This window comes from Serinus canaria, chromosome 25 (assembly GCF_022539315.1).
Source record: "Serinus canaria isolate serCan28SL12 chromosome 25, serCan2020, whole genome shotgun sequence".
Classification (NCBI taxonomy): domain Eukaryota; kingdom Metazoa; phylum Chordata; class Aves; order Passeriformes; family Fringillidae; genus Serinus; species Serinus canaria.
In genome coordinates, this window is record NC_066338.1 from 14489717 (window position 1) to 14504908 (window position 15192).

Genomic DNA, 15192 nt, shown 5'->3' on the forward strand with positions numbered 1-15192 from the left:
CTACCTAATCATGGGTGTCCCCATACCCACAATGTGTGTCCCTGTCCTCCAGGTTTTCCCCATGATGTCACGTCGCAGCCACTCGCAGCTGTATCTGCTGAAGGTCCAGCTGGAGCGGAGCTGGATCAATGCCCTGTCCCCTTCCTGGGTGACACTGGTGACTTCAAAGGTCTCGAAGGGTGGGATCAGCACCTCCTGCTCACTAGGATTGGAGGAGAATTCTCGGATGTCCTCGCCGTAACACGTCTGCACCTGGAACATCGTGTCTGTCCCAAATTGCTGAGCGATCTGTTTATGCAGTGATGTTGATGTGAATTGACCAAACCGGATGGTGTCACCACACCGCGTCTCAAACCGGACCCCAAGCACTCCCCGGAACACATGGTGACATCGCGGTCCCCGAGTGTCCCTCAGTGTTGCCAGTGCCTGGGTCAGCAGGAAATGCAGCATTTTGAAGTGGAAGTTGTTCTGGTATTCCTGGCGGGAGCGCCCGGCCACACGCACAGCAGCGTTGAACTCCTTGTACACGTCCTTCATTGTGTAGGCCATGAGGGCAATGGCCTGGGCTGAGGACAGAGGGGTCACAGGTGGCCCCCGCCTCCACCACTCGGCCGCAGCCTTCACCCAGACCTGGGCAAACAGAGGGTTCTGCTGGAACTCAAAGCAGATGAGGGCTGGCAACAACTCGGTCATGGCGTGTCGGCAGCCGGGGTACTGGTCATCAAAGGAGTGCCAGGCCATGTCCAGGAGCATCACAGTGATGGCTGTGGTGGCCATGGTCATTGCCAGCTGTGCCAGGGTCCAAACCAGGGGATCCAGAGAGAGGGGAGATGCCACCAGGGCCAGTGTGGGACACTGGGGACACTGGAAAACAAAGGGGACCCTGTGGGACATGGGGAACACTGAGGAACACGTCAGGGCACTGATGGGACACTGACAGGATGCTGAGGGGACATGGCGGAACACAGAGGGTCTTGGAGGGACACCAGAGAACACAGGAAGTTCCCTCAATCAGGGGCTGGGGAAGGGGTTGGTGTCAGTCTGGGGCAGGGGGCAGCCTTGGCCAGGAGACCCCCTAGACCCATCCTGGGAGCCTGATCCCAAATCCTGGGGTCACTCCTGGATATCCCAGTTTCCTCCAGTCGCTCCAGAGATCCAAATCTCACACCCACAGCCTTGAGACCTTTCCCAGTGTCCCCTCAGCCCCACCAAGAACCCCATCCAAATCCAGGGATTGCCCCCTACTCCCTGCAGTTTCCCCCAGCTCTCCCATGGCCCCAGTCACACACCCAGTTCCCCCCTGTTGCCCCCCAGAGCCCGGTGAACCCCAGTCCTGTGAACACCATTGTCCCCCAGGTTCCCCCAGGATTCCAATCCCGTGTCACATTCTCCTCCAGGGTCCCCCCAATGTCCCCCAGGACCCCAATCCTCATGCCATGATCCCCTTCCCCCCCACCTCAACGTGTCCTCAATTTCCACTAGCCCCTGACACCGAAATCAGCTGGAGTGAACTCCCTGATGGAACTGGAGGTATCAGAAAGCCAGAATTCTTTATCAGCACCGGACTCACAGCAGATCTCTCCTGGTCCTGCAGTTTGGGACACTTTGCCAAGGGGTATTTATCCACCGTAATTATAATTATTTATTTAAAAAGGACCTCTTTGCTAATACAAAACCAGCATTTTCCTGTGAATCATTGACATAGATCTTCCTCTCTCCGGAAATCCTCTTATTGTCCTGGAGAGTTCTTATAAAGTGATCAGGAAGTTGTTTTCATTGACTGTCCCAATATCTCAGATGGTCTCACCACAAACTCCTGCTTTTGGCAGGTGCTGCTCCTTTTGTGTTTCAGAATTTGTCAAATATCCCCACTGGAGTTCCCTTCATCTCTTTTTACACCACTTTGAGCCACTTTTATTGTCCTGTGTAAATTCTTTTACATCCTTTTCCCATTTTTGCCTGTCAGACTTTAAGCTCTACCCAGCGCCTTCAGTGTTCAGGGAAAAGCCACACGCTGAAAAAGCCAAGTGTTCACAAAGTTGTCTTGAAACTTTAATGGAATAAAGGGACAGAATTTCCACAACCATACCCCCGTGGAGTTTCTCTCTCGATGTTTCGGAGGGTGCAGCCTCCTTTTAACCCAAAATCTCGGCCACACGTTGCCTTCTCCCTTTCCCCCTTGGCCGAGGAACTGGGATGGCGCAGTATATTTCTATATTTCTATTTTGCCTTGGACTGGCTACCTGGAACAGAGGCTAGACAAGATTATGAGAATAAAAGTGGGTCTTTATTAAAAACCTTCAACAGCTACATCTTGGGCAGGCAGAAGCCTCCGAGAGGCTTCACCCAAGATGGATGAGGGTCACGAGATTCCATACAGTTATAAGTGTGGTCTGTTTATATATCCCCGGTTAATCCTCCAATTACAGCTTCAGATAATGAAGTCATTTACTCCCAGTTTGCTCACCCCAAGCTTATTTTGTTCATAATTTTCAGGGCCTGAGACAGTGAAGTGTCCTTGAGTTACAGGCTCAGAGAGGAATTGTTTTGTCTGAATGAAACAGGAGTCAGCCAGCAGCTGACAGGCTATGGAGTTCTAGAGTTACACAGCAAATTAGTAGAGGATCTGAAAAACATACATGCTAAATCTTAAGGAATCATACACACATGGATGAGGTCTTCTCCCAGCTGTGTCTCCTCTTGAGGCTGAACAGCCCCTGCTCCTGCAGCCTTGCCTCATAAGAGAGACACTCCAGTCCCTTCATCATTCTCACAGGCTTTGCTGGACCTGCCCCAGGATTTCCATGTCCTGAGGAGTCCAGAACTGGAAAGTGCACTGGGCAGAACTGGACGTGGCCCTGGACAGAGCTGGACACAGCATTCCTGAAGTGCCTCCCTGGGAAGGACAGAGAGGGATGATCACTCCCTGGCCTCCTGTCCCTGCTCCTCCCAATACCCCCTGGATCACTCCTGGTCCCAGGTCACTCAGCTAGTTCTGCTGGTCACCCACCAGCACCCCCAGATCCTTCTTCAGAGCTGTTCCAACAGGTCCCCACCAGCCAGGACGTGCACTGGGGACTGTCCCTCCCCAGGGACAGGACCTGCCATTACCCTCTTGAACCTCCCAGTTTCCTTGCTTTAAGGTCCCCCTGAAGTGCAGGATGTGGCAGGATGCTCTGCCTGGAATGTGGCCAAGGGACAATGCCCCATTTGTGGCCATCAGGGCTGCGTTAAGAGGGTTCTTGTGCTGATTTTGATGCAGAATTGGGCTAAAAGCAGCTCAAATAACCAACCCCAATGGGTTGGGATCAGCACCTCCTTCTCACCCTGACAGGAGAATCCCTGGATATCCACACCATGGCATGTCTGCGCAAGGAACACTGTGTCCATCCTGAAGCATGGCAAAGTTTCATTGCAAAGTTTCATTGACATGAATCGACTGATCCGGATGGTGTTGCCAGGCCACGCCTCAAACCAGATCCTGTGGGAACTCAGCACATCACTCCTGATGTCCAGAGCTACCAAGAGAACCCTTGGGGGGCTCAGGGGGCCTCGGAATGTTGCCAGAAGCACTTGGTGGCTTGATTTTGATCCATCTAGGGATGTGCCACCGGTGTATGAGGAGATGGAACCTGTGGGAATTACTCGGGTGTGAATGGTGAAGGGAAAACACAATTATAGGGTAAATCACAGATTTTGGGGTTTTGGTACAGGGGGGTTGTGGAGACAAGATGGAGGAGTCAGGGCGTGTCACAAGACTCTTCTTTCTTCTTCTTGTTGTCTATCTTCTGCTGTGGTGTTGGCACTTGGGGATTGGTCTGGGGTGAGGGTGTATCCGGTGACGAGGGTGACAGGTATTGGGGATAAAAAGTAAATATGATATATGTGGTTTTTGATATAAAAGATGTGCTCGCCTTGGGGGTGGTCAGAGTGCCTTTGGCTGCCGTGCTGGTCAGATCCCAGTCGGGCAGAGAAGGGACTTTGTAGATAAGATATAATAAACAATTCTGAAGACCGAAAAACCCTGGAGTACAGACTCATCTTTTGAGGTACAGCTTACCAGAACCATCCTGGGCGTGTGTGGGAGCAGAGACGAACAGCCGAACTCCATAAGATCCCATACACCCGCCCCAGGACACCTCCTGAAACCACAGTGCCCGAGTGTCCCTCAGCGTTACCAGGGCATGGGTCAGCAGGAAATGCAGTGTTTTGAAGTGGAAGTTGTCCCACTATTCCTGGTGGGAGCGCCCAGCCGAGCACACAGCCAAGTTGAATGTCCTTGTGCAGGTCATCCATTGTGTAGGCCATGAGGGCAATGGCCTGGGCTGGGGACAGAGGGGACACAGTGGGCCCCTGTTGTGGTGTGGGTTCAGTTTCCATTTGTATTGTTTTCCCCGTTGGTGTTGTTCTCCCCATCTTATAATGTTCTCCCCATTTTGCATCCCTAAGCCTATGTTGATGGTTCAGCCCTGGTTTCCCCCTCTCCCTGAGTTGGTTCCCTCCTGTTCTGGGAAGGCTGCCAAGCCCTTGTCTCCACCCCCGTTCCCTTAGCAACCACCCCACTTGTTACATTTTTCCCTCCTCCAGAGCCCTGTCCATCTCCTGAAACACCCCCCATCCTTCCAGAAACTTCTCCTTTCCACGGAGGGTGATTGGGCAGTTGCTCCGAGCCCCTCCCTGACTCATGTACCATTAGTTCTTGTCCATGTCAGTTATATTCAATTCCCCTCCTCAGTTTCCCCCCATTGGTTCTTGTACTGTATCAATACCTATGTTCCACCCCCTTTATATACTGCTGTTACTGGTCGCTCCCGGCCTTTTCTCGCCTGGATCCCCTAAAGATAATAAAGCTCTGGACTGCACAAAGAGAGTCAAGGTCCTCTTTTCTCTTAAGCTTCTCCGCTTTTGCCGCTCCTCTCGATATTGCTGCCCTGTCGAAGGTGCTGCCTGATGCCCCGGCGCATTAAGGTAGTGCCCCCCGCTGCTAGCTGCTGCAAGTGCCCTCAACTAGCTGGCGCCGCCTCCCCCCCGCTCTCAGGGGAGTAGAGTGCACTCGACGCAGCAGCGCGGCAGGCCCCCGCCTCCACCAGTTGGCCACGGTCTTTGCCCAGCCCTGGGCTAAGTATTTGCTCTGCTGGAACTTGGATTTGCTGAGGGTCAGCAAGTGCTTGGTTATATTGTCAAGGCAGACCCTGTACTGGCCATCAATGGAGTTCCAGGCCTTGTCCAGAGGCATCACCTCCATGGATGTGGTGGCCATGGACATTGCCAGAAGTGCCAGGGTCAGAACCAGGGGGGGGGGATGGAGGGGAAAGGCCACTGAGGCCAGTGTGAGACACAGGGGGACAAAGAGGGGACATGGAGGGGACACTGTGTTGAAGCACAGAATAGAACTCCCCAACAAGTTAAAGTTAGAAAGTGGTATGTTTATTACCACCGGGTGCAAGTGGAATAATTTCCAGAAGCATGTGCTAATCACAAAAGCCCCAGGTCCCTTATTTATCCAGAAAAGTCTTTCATATTCATATAATTACCCAGAATGCCTAATGCATATTTATTACCTAACCCTGCCTACCCCCACTTCATAATAAAATGTATTATAATTGAGCCCAAAGTCCCTTCATGCTTGCGCAGTCCTTCACTTTAAATGGGTCAGTGGGTTCTGAAAAGGGTTGGTGGTCTTCTGAGGTCAAAGCTACCTTTACTTCTTTCTTCTTGGCAGGCTTTCGGATCCCTTGGCTATAGCTCAAGTTTTGGGGCCCTGGTGCAGGCAATGGTCCTCTTCTTTTTTACAATTAGATCTGCATCCCATCATGCTTCTTTAAACACAGTAAAGACAAATACACGATTTATATCTTAGCCTTAACTATTCCATGGGCTAAAAATAAACAATCTCATTGTTTCTACTCTTCTTGCTATGCTCTTAATTGTTTCTATCCCCCCTAACTAGATCTAGCAAAACTTTTAACTCTTTCAGTTTCTTTAAACCTTTGATTCACTCCAATCCCAGAGATGACTCCATTGGCTGGCACCAGTTCCCAGCCCCGTGGCCACTAGGAGCAGGCAATGATCTGCTACTCCTGGAAGAGAAGCTTTGTCCCCTTTATTAAACAAGCCACACTCTATCATAGGTCTCTCTTTGCCCACAATCTCTGCCCAAAAACCTGTAGGGCTTTCTGGCAAAATGTCACCCAGGTGGGTATGAAAAACCTTTGGCAATGGGTGTGCCCTTAGACAAAAGCCAAGGTGGGTCTACACATAGGACAGCTACAGTAATCTCATCCCCTGGTCCCACAGTTTGGACTTCTGGTAGTACCTGTAGACTGTCTGGCTCTTGTAATAAAATCCCAATATTGCTGGGTGGAACGTGCCTGGGCTCATCCTGCCCTACTGTCGGACCAAAAATGGCAGCTGGGATGTTTCACCTCAGAGACACCTTTGGCTGGCTGGCAGTTGCAGTCGGGCACTCGGAATGAGTCTAGGCATGGTAGAAACTCAGTTTACCTCTGGTGGAAAAGGTTCAGGTGATGGTGAAGAGGAAAGAGAGCAGATCCCTCCAGAGGGTTGAACCCAGAGTTTATTCCAGGGTGACAGAGTTATGAATCTTGATAACAGCTCCAACAGAATGGTCTCTGTGTCTTTTAAGCTCACAGGGAGGGGGGAGGGAAAGGATAGGTGAGCCACCAACCAGGTGGGAGGGGGAGGGTCTCAGAAGACAATGGCACCTGGACAGACCAATGACCCCAGGTCTGAGAAGCATCTTTGGAACTTCTGCCAATCACACGACGCCCTTGCTGGAATGTGGAACTTGAGAGACAGCAATTAGGAAGAGGGCAAGGGGGAGGGGAAGAAGTTGGCACACCTGAGGGACAGGATATTGCTTCACACTGCAACATCTGGCCCATTAATAGAGTCCCCTATGATTAAAATGTCTCTTGGTCCACAAGAAGGTCTGAATTCACCGGTTGGAATTTGGTAGCTTCCCTCCTCATCAAACTGGATGGAAAGGGAGCTTACTAGTGCACATTGTGTCCTTGCCTGAACATGCTGGTAGATGTCTGAGAGCTGGAACTCTTTCTCGTCGTCGCAGATGGTCTCGCAGAACCTTGCCTTTCCAAGATGGTGGGGAAAGAGGGACAGAAGGGCTTGGCATTTGGTGTTGTCATGCAGAGCTGCCCTGCGCTTTGCTGGAAGCACCCCTGGTGTTTCTGATAAGACAGATGATGCTGGATCTGATGGTGATACTGAAACTGGGGACAGTGTTTAAAATGTTCTTTACAGTCTAGGCATGCAGCGGAGGGACAACCAGTGCAGGGGTGTCTCTGCAAAAAGTCTTTATCGTGTTCCACCTTGAGGTGGCCCAGTTCACCACACCTAAAGCATGCCCAATTGTTACCCCGTTCTCAGAGGTCCCAAGAGGAGGGAAGAGACGACAAAGTTGACTCCATGTATCAGAAGGCTTGATTTATTATTATATGATATATAAGATATAAAAACTATACTAAAAGAATAAAGAGAAGGATTTCACTACAAGGCTATGCTAAGAATAGAAAAGAATCTGTAAACGAAAAGTCTTCTCAGACCGAGACGGCCGGACAGGTGTTCTGTGATAGGCTCTTAATTGCAAACAGTCTGACAGGGCCAATCACAGACATCCCCTGTTGCATTCCACAGTAGCAGATAAGAATTGTTTACAGTTTGTTCCTGAGGCCTCTCAGCTCCCAGGAGAGGAAAAATCCTAAGTAAAGGATTTTTCATAAAACATGTCGGTGACACCCAATTTGGTTTATTTTGTGCCACAAAGGCTTCAGCTACTCCTTTGCTGACTGCCAGGGCTACCATATGTTCTGTAGTTGTGAGACAAGTACAGGCTTTCACCATTTGCTGAATGGTGGGTTGAGGGTCTGGAGGGAGTGCTCTTGGCATTTTCTTGCAATCCTCATTTGCGTTGGGCAGTGCTAGTTTACTGAGCAACTCTTCTCTAGCCCTTGGGCAATCGATTTTTTTATCAATAGTGTCTTTTAGTCTGTCTATGAACTTATTAAATGTCTCATCAATGCTCTGACGAATGTCAGCAAAACTTTGTTGTGGGATGGTACCAGCAGGTGTTTGGAATAAAGCATTCTGGGCAGCATTTTTATTGTCTTCTAAAACACATCTGGGTAGATTTAGAGCTTGCTCCTGTGGTGTTTGAAATTGTCCTTCCCTGCTCAGGTGGTCTGTTGTAAAATGAGCTTGCTCATCCTCATTTTTAAATTTTCTCCTAATGCTTTTAGTTGTTTTTTCCAAATTGATTCCCACAGAAAAAACTCTGTAGGTGATAGGAAGAGGGACAAAACATGCCAAAGATCATGGGGGACGAGCACATGAGCTGAGAAAGTTACTTGTAATAGATATTTAAAATGTGGAGATTTTAATCCCCAGTCTTTCGATGCCTTGCGTAATTCTTTAAGTTCGCCATATGGAATAGATTCCCATTTGGGGATCCTCCCTCTTTTGTATATAACTGGGGCTGCTAGGACTTGCAATTTTTGAGCAAAATCCCAATTACCACGTGTGAGCGTCTGTCCGGAATATCCTTCAATTTGCCTCACAATTGTCATTGTGGGACCACTGAAGAAAAGACCCCCTGTCTAAAATCTCTGGCTTTGTAGGAGAAAGTTACACAAAGGCCCTGAGACCAGAGAGCATTGCTAAACTCTTGTTTTCACAGGTGTGTTTTGCTGCATGCTACACTGAGCCCAGTGAGAAGAAGGGGCACTGTGCCCTTTTTGCAGCAATAGCCTTGGAAGCTGTCCCACCTCTTGGCCTGGCTGGACTTCTCCTGAGTTTTGGGTGGTTGCGGGATTCAGAGGTCCCCGGTGGTGTGGGGGTCCCGCTCGGGTTCTTTTCCTGGGCAGTCGAGCGGATCCAACTCCCCGGGAGAGAGGTTCCCTCGAGCTGCTCTGCAGGTGATCCGGTCCCGGCTAACTCTGCACTCCAGTGGCGAAGGAGGGCTCCACAGATGCAATCTCTTTCCAAAAACAGGTTTATTCAAGGGAGATGGAGGAGGGAAGGCGGAAAGGGACGGAGAGAGGTAGAAAGGCAACCTGTCTGGAGGGTAGATTGGCTGCAGAAGCCCCGAGAGGGGCGGAAACAAGGCTTAAGAGGCATTGGTGGAGAGGGGGGGGTTCGGGCACCACGGTCCAATCGGGCGAGGGACCAGAGGAGGGGCAAATTTAGGGTGATCAGGGGAGAGCAAATGGGGAGAAGGGAGAAGGGTGGAGCTGGTGCGCAGGCCAATGGGGGAGAGAGGCTAACAGAATTCTCTAGAACTTGGGGAGGGAGCCCCGGATGAAGGACAGCTACAGGGGAGTGTCTTCCCACGGCGTCTCCTCCCTGCAGTCCTCGGGGTCTCCTCCCACAGGTGGTCCCCCACAGAAGACCCCTCTTGCTCGTTTGCAACCACTGTGACAGACATACTGAGATGACAGAAGCCTCTCCACCAGAGAAAAAAAAAACCTTGAGACATGAAATCCCCATGTGACAAGGACTGGGACTGAAGCCCCCAGCCCGGGGAGGCGCGTGGGGGGAGGCGAGCTGACCAAAGCAAGGAGGATGTTGCAGGTCTGGGCATTGGACCACGAAAACAATGGCCCTCGCCCACTGAGATAGGAACTGTGTGTACCCCTTTCCCAAATACCATTCTTTTTACCAGAAGATGCAATCAATTCAGTTTTGAAAGAAACCCCTTCCCCCTCAATGAGAAGAGTATAATTAAGGTCCAGACTGAACTGCACCTCTGAGATCTCCCCAATGTAACAGGCGGATCCTCGACTGGACTGGACCTAAGGACTTTGTCTCTATGTTTGGTAGCTATATTCCCCTCTTTCTCTCTCTCTCTCTATCCTTTTCTCTCCCTTAATCCCTCTATCGCATTTTGCTGTGGTCATTCAATAAAGGTGCATTTGTTTTGATCATAATTGCAAACCCCCTCGTACCGTGCAGGTTCTTTTTGCAGGCTGAGATCTATCACAGAGGTTTTCTGGGGTCCCAGGATGAGGGAAGAGACGACAACGTTGACTCCATGTATCAGAAGGCTTTGATTTATTATGATATGATATATAAGATATAGAAACTATACTAAAAGAGTAAAGAGAAAGGTTTCACTACAAGGCTATGCTAAGAATAGAATAGGAATGTGTAAACTGAAGTCTTCTCAGCCCGAGACAGGCCGAACAGGTGAATTGTGATAGGCTCTTAATTGCAAACAGTCTGACGGAGCCAATCACAGATTTTCCCGTGGCATTCCACAGCAGCAGATAAGAATTGTTTACCGTTGTTCCTGAGGCTTCTCAGCTCTAAGGAAAGGAAAAATCCTAAGTAAAGGATTTTTCATAAAATATGTTGGCAACAGAGATCCCTTACGAACCATCACGAAACCCATCCGTAGGGACAGATTGTGACACCACGTTGGGCACCAGTTGTAGCAGCATGGGTTTAGATGTTAATAAAATGGATGTTAATACCTATTTCCCAATAAGCATCTCCTGTGGAAAAGCCGCTTGGGGAAGCATTCAGGCAAAGCAGTCAAGTCCACACACACCTCGCTCACCTCGGCTGGCTCAGCAAAGAGAGGCAGAAGGGCCCTTTGTATGATAAATTCCAGGAAAGGTTCATTGCAGCACACAGAAAGGGAATCAGGGACAAAAGACGCAGCCATGTGGTCTGCACAAGATTAATAGGGGTCAGCATCCAATGATCTGAGGGTACGGGGGCGGTACAAACAGCAGGGCAAAAGGCATTGGTCTACGGCGATGACGGGATCAGCCGCCAGGGATACCACAACCAATGAGGGAACAGGGAGAGGAGAAACCACAAGAATTTGTGAGAGATGGGGAAAGCAGCTGGGGTGAATCATAGTGTTGTGCAAGACTCAAGAGGGAAGTCCTCTCTTTCAGCCTAGGTGGGGAAAACTCTATGGTAGATCTTTCCAAGGCAATGCCCTGGGGATTTCCATGAGGGGAAAAGGCTGCAAAGGATTCCACAGGGGAGACGTTGCCACATGGAATCTATCCACTGTGATGATAAATATTCCTTAAAATGGGCTTCTTAGCTAATACAAAACAAGCACTTTTCCTGTAAACAATTGGCAATTGGCACTCCACCTCTCTCCAGGAATCCTCTTATTTTCCTGGGGAGTTCCTAAAAAGTAATCAGGACTCAGTAGTCATTTTCGGTGAGTGCCCCAATATCTCAGATGACCTCCTCTGAACTTATCATTTTGTCAGGCACTGCTCCTTCTGTGTTACAGAATTTGTCAAAAACCCCACTGGAGTTCCCTTTATCTCTTTCTCCACCGCTTCCAATCACTTTTATTGTCCTCTGTAAATTCTTTTACATAATTTTATCATTTTTGCCAGTCAGACTTTACGCTCTATCTAGCACTTTCAGTGTGTGGGGAAAAGCCCCCCTATGAGAAGCCAGATGTGCAGAAAATAGTCTAAAAACTTGATTCAAATAAAGGGGCAGAGTTTCCATAGCCATACCCCTGTGGGGTTTCTCTCTCAAGGATTCGAAGGGCACAGCCTCCTTTTATCCCAAACTCTCAGCTTCACATTGCCCTCTCCCTTTCCCCATTGGCTGAGGTACCAGGAAGGTGCAGCTGTCCCAAACCACCTACCCCACATCTCCCTTGAAACTGCCATTGTCTCCCAAAGTTCAGAAGTTGAGGCTGTCTGGGGTATGAAACGGACTTTGTGGGGACCAGCTTCTCTTATTACCCGAAAGTTCAGGACTTAAAATTTCTGGTCAAACCACCAGGCTTCTGTGACAAACTTCATGTCTTCTCATGCAGAGATATCAAGACCTGTTTTGAAGACATTGGCAACAATTTCTCATAAAGACCCCCAAACCTCTGAGTCATTTTTCAAAGACATCACCACCCATCTTTCCTAGAAAATCCTTCCCTGTGACGGTGATGATGCCCTGGCACAGGCTGCCCAGAGAAGCTGTGGCTGCCCCATCCCTGGCCATGTCCAAGGCCTGGCTGGGGAGGTCCTGGAGCAGCCTGGCCCAGGGGAAGATGTCCCTGCCCATGGCAGGGCTGGCACCGGACGGGCTTTAAGGTCGCTCCATCCCAAACCATTGCAGAGCCCCCGGGGCCGGGATGGGGCGGGGCAGGCACTCGGCAGCGTCACCAGCTCGTGCTGCCGCCTGCTGTTGGCACTGGGAACTGCAGCTGGGGGCGGGGCATGCGCAGTGCTGCTGATTTCCCACGCTCGCTGCTGCCCTCCGGTGGACAATTCCCGAACCACAGCTCCAGGAGATGAGCGGGTAAAGAGGGAAAATCCCTGATTTAAAAGGAAAAAGAGTTTCCTGAGCAATACATCAGGGTTTTCCATCAATAAATGGGTGGTGCTGCCTCTGTACCCATTTCTCTATTTTATTTTTCATCCTGTATCTTTCAGGGTTTTTAAATTTTTTTCCTCCCTGTGCTTCTTCTGTTGCATTGCCTCATATCAGGAACTTTGGAACTGGCCCCGAATGAATTGTTCATCCTTTTTAATTGCACTAAACAGTGCCCACCAGCTCCGTCAGCCCTTCCTGGTGCACCAGACCCTTCCCCAGCTCCATCCCTTCCCTGGACATGCTCTAGAACCTCCTTTCTGGGGGGCTGCAGTGAATAAGGAAAAAGGGAGGAACATTTCTCCAGCATCTCTTTGAATATCAAGGTTCGAAAAATAAAGCTTTAAGTTGCCTCTAATAAAAACTCCAGGAACGGCTTTATTTAGGAAATGAGGTGCCCTCCAGGAAAGGCATTAAAAGTGCTGTAGCAGATACATAAGGCAAGCAAGCAGCAAATTCGGGTGAAGTTTTGATACACCAGGCAAGCAAGGATTAAATTTCTGATAAACATTTGATACACCAGGCAAGCAAGGATCAAGGATTTGATACATTTTTTATATGGCAGCTGTGCAAGCGGCAATTTATTGCTACATCAGGTGAGGCAGCCAAGGAGTGCTAGCAGGTGGCCGTGACATTGCCACTCCCAAACCTCTCTGTCAGGAAGTGCCCAGGTGGCCCCAGGCACTGCCCAATCTCTGCTGTCCGTGCTGTCCTGTGCTGTCCTGGCTGCTCCAGTGCCCCCCGTGCTGGTGCTGCTGCCCTGGCATTGCTCCCTGGCTGCGCAGCTCTCGGAGGGGCTTTTCCAGGATGGACGCCATGTTACAGTGACCGTGGTGGCCACAGCGGCTGTGGTGGCCATGGTGACTTTGGTCACCTGGGTAACCACGGGGGCCATGGTGGCCTCGGTAGTTACAGTGACCATGGTAGCCACAGTGGGCATGGTGACATCATGGGTCACTGTGGGCACAATGGCCATGCTGACATTGGTGGTTCCAATGCCCAGAGTGGTCACAGAGGCCAAAGCGGCCACAGTGGCCATAGTGGCAATAATGGCCACAGTGGTCACAGTGGAGAAATGAACCATAGTGGCCATAATGGCCTTGGTAGCCTTGGTGGGCACATTTCTCTGGGGGTCCTGGTGGCCTTCATCCTGGTGGCCTTCCACAGGGCCTTCCAAGACCATGGTGACCTTGGTGACCTCATGGCTTAGAGGGTTCCAATGGCCACTGTCATGGCCATGGTAGCCAGGAGAAGCCCCCCAAGATGGGGGGAGTTCCTGGGGAGGCTCCCACCTGTGGGGACAAAGAGAGGAGTCAAAGGGATCATAGGGTGAGAAGGTTAGGGGGGCATCAGGAGAGCCATTGGTGGAGGGACAGAGGTGGTGGGGGGCCCTGAGGGTGTGGGGTCAGAAAGGGCCATACCAAGATTCATCTCCCCTGGACCCAGCCATGTACCATGAACCTTTCCCCCCAACCCCAGCAGTGGATGTCCCTGTCCCACTCACCTGGCACTGACTGTCCCCATCCCCTGTGCCCAAGCAATGCTGTCCCTGACCTTGTCCCCAGCTCTGGGTGTCCTTCCTCTCACCCACAGTGGGTGTCCCTGTCCCCTCAGGGCTATGGGTGTCCCCAACAATGAGTGCCTATGTTCCCAACCCTCACTGAGTTTCCCCATCCCCCCAGGTTGTCCCCAAGATGTCACCTCGCAGCCACTCGCAGTTGTAGTTGCTGGATTTCCCAGTGGAGTTAAGCCAAATGTTCCTCCTGCTTCCAAATATGTTGACATAAGTGACCTTAAAGATCTCGAAGGGCGGGATCAGCACCTCCTTCTCGCTTTGATTGAAGGAGAACTTCTGGATGTCCACGCCATGGCATGTGTGCACCTCGAACATCGTGTCTGTCCCATAACCCCAGGCCACTGTTTTGTTCAGTGACGATGAAGTGAAATGACCAAAGCGGACTTTATCATGAAATTTTGCGTTGAACCGGACATCCTTCACCCCCCGGGACACATTCAGACACTTATAAGGGTTTCTCAACTTCTGGAGGGCCTGGGTCAGCAGGAAATGCAGGGTTTTGAAGTGGAAGTTGTCCCAGTATTCCCGGCGGGACTTTCCAGCTGTGCGCACGGCTTTATTGAAGTCACTGTACACGGACTTCATCGTGTAGACCATGAGGGCGATGGCCTGGTCGTTGGTCAGAGAGGATGAATAGGAGCCTCGTTTCTGCCACTCGGCCGTGGCCTTCTCCCAGGCCTGGTAAAACTCCTTGTTTTTATTGAAGTCGGAGTTCTTGAGGGCCGGCAAGGCCGCAGTCATGGCAGGGCCACAGTTGAGGTACTGGTCATCAAAGGAGTCCCAGGCCATGTCCAGGGGCAATTCCATGATGGCTGCAGTGGCCATGGTCATTGCCAGCAGTGCCAGGGTGTGAGCCAAGGGGGCCATGGAGAAGAGAGTCCACAGTGGCCAGTGTGGGACACTGTGGGACATAGAGGGGACACAGAGGGAACACTATGTGACACAGGGAGGACACTGGAGGATACCAGGGGATGCTGAGGAGACACTGATGGACACCAGGGGACACTGATGGGACACAGAGGATGCTGAGGGACATGGGGGTTACGGGGAGGTTTCCTTGATGAGGGGCTATAGAGAGAGAGTAGGGGGAACCTCAGAGGGGGGTGGGCTTGCCTAGGAGACCCCTGTAAACATCCTGGGACCCTGATCCCAAATCCTGGGATCGCTCCTGGATGCCCTGGTGTCACCAGTCCCCCCAGGGACCCCAAACCCACTCCCAACATTTTGTG

At 50.8% G+C, this 15192-nt stretch overlaps 2 protein-coding genes across 4 annotated transcripts in view; both read right to left on the minus strand.

The window, feature by feature from the left end:
* On the minus strand, positions 1-13570 carry LOC115484107 (NAD(P)(+)--arginine ADP-ribosyltransferase 2-like). Its single transcript, XM_050984866.1, has 3 exons — positions 13217-13570; positions 7039-7110; positions 1-864 (listed from the first exon to the last, which is right to left on the minus strand). Exons 1-3 carry the CDS (start codon positions 13568-13570, stop codon positions 1-3), a joined length of 1290 nt encoding a protein of 429 aa, XP_050840823.1.
* The window catches only part of LOC103824758 (NAD(P)(+)--arginine ADP-ribosyltransferase 2-like), a 17801-nt gene continuing 15351 nt past the window's right edge, over positions 12743-15192 (minus strand). The window contains exons 2-3 of one of the 3 annotated variants that reach the window (XM_050983770.1): positions 14089-14864; positions 12743-13679 (exon numbers count right to left, since the gene is read on the minus strand). In XM_050983770.1, coding sequence (XP_050839727.1) covers positions 13594-13679; positions 14089-14830 — 828 coding nt within the window. In that variant the 5' untranslated portion in view covers positions 14831-14864 and the 3' untranslated portion in view covers positions 12743-13593. The remainder of the gene's footprint in view (positions 13680-14088; positions 14865-15192) is intronic. The other 2 variants (XM_050983769.1, XR_007779567.1) reach the window with 2 other exon arrangements.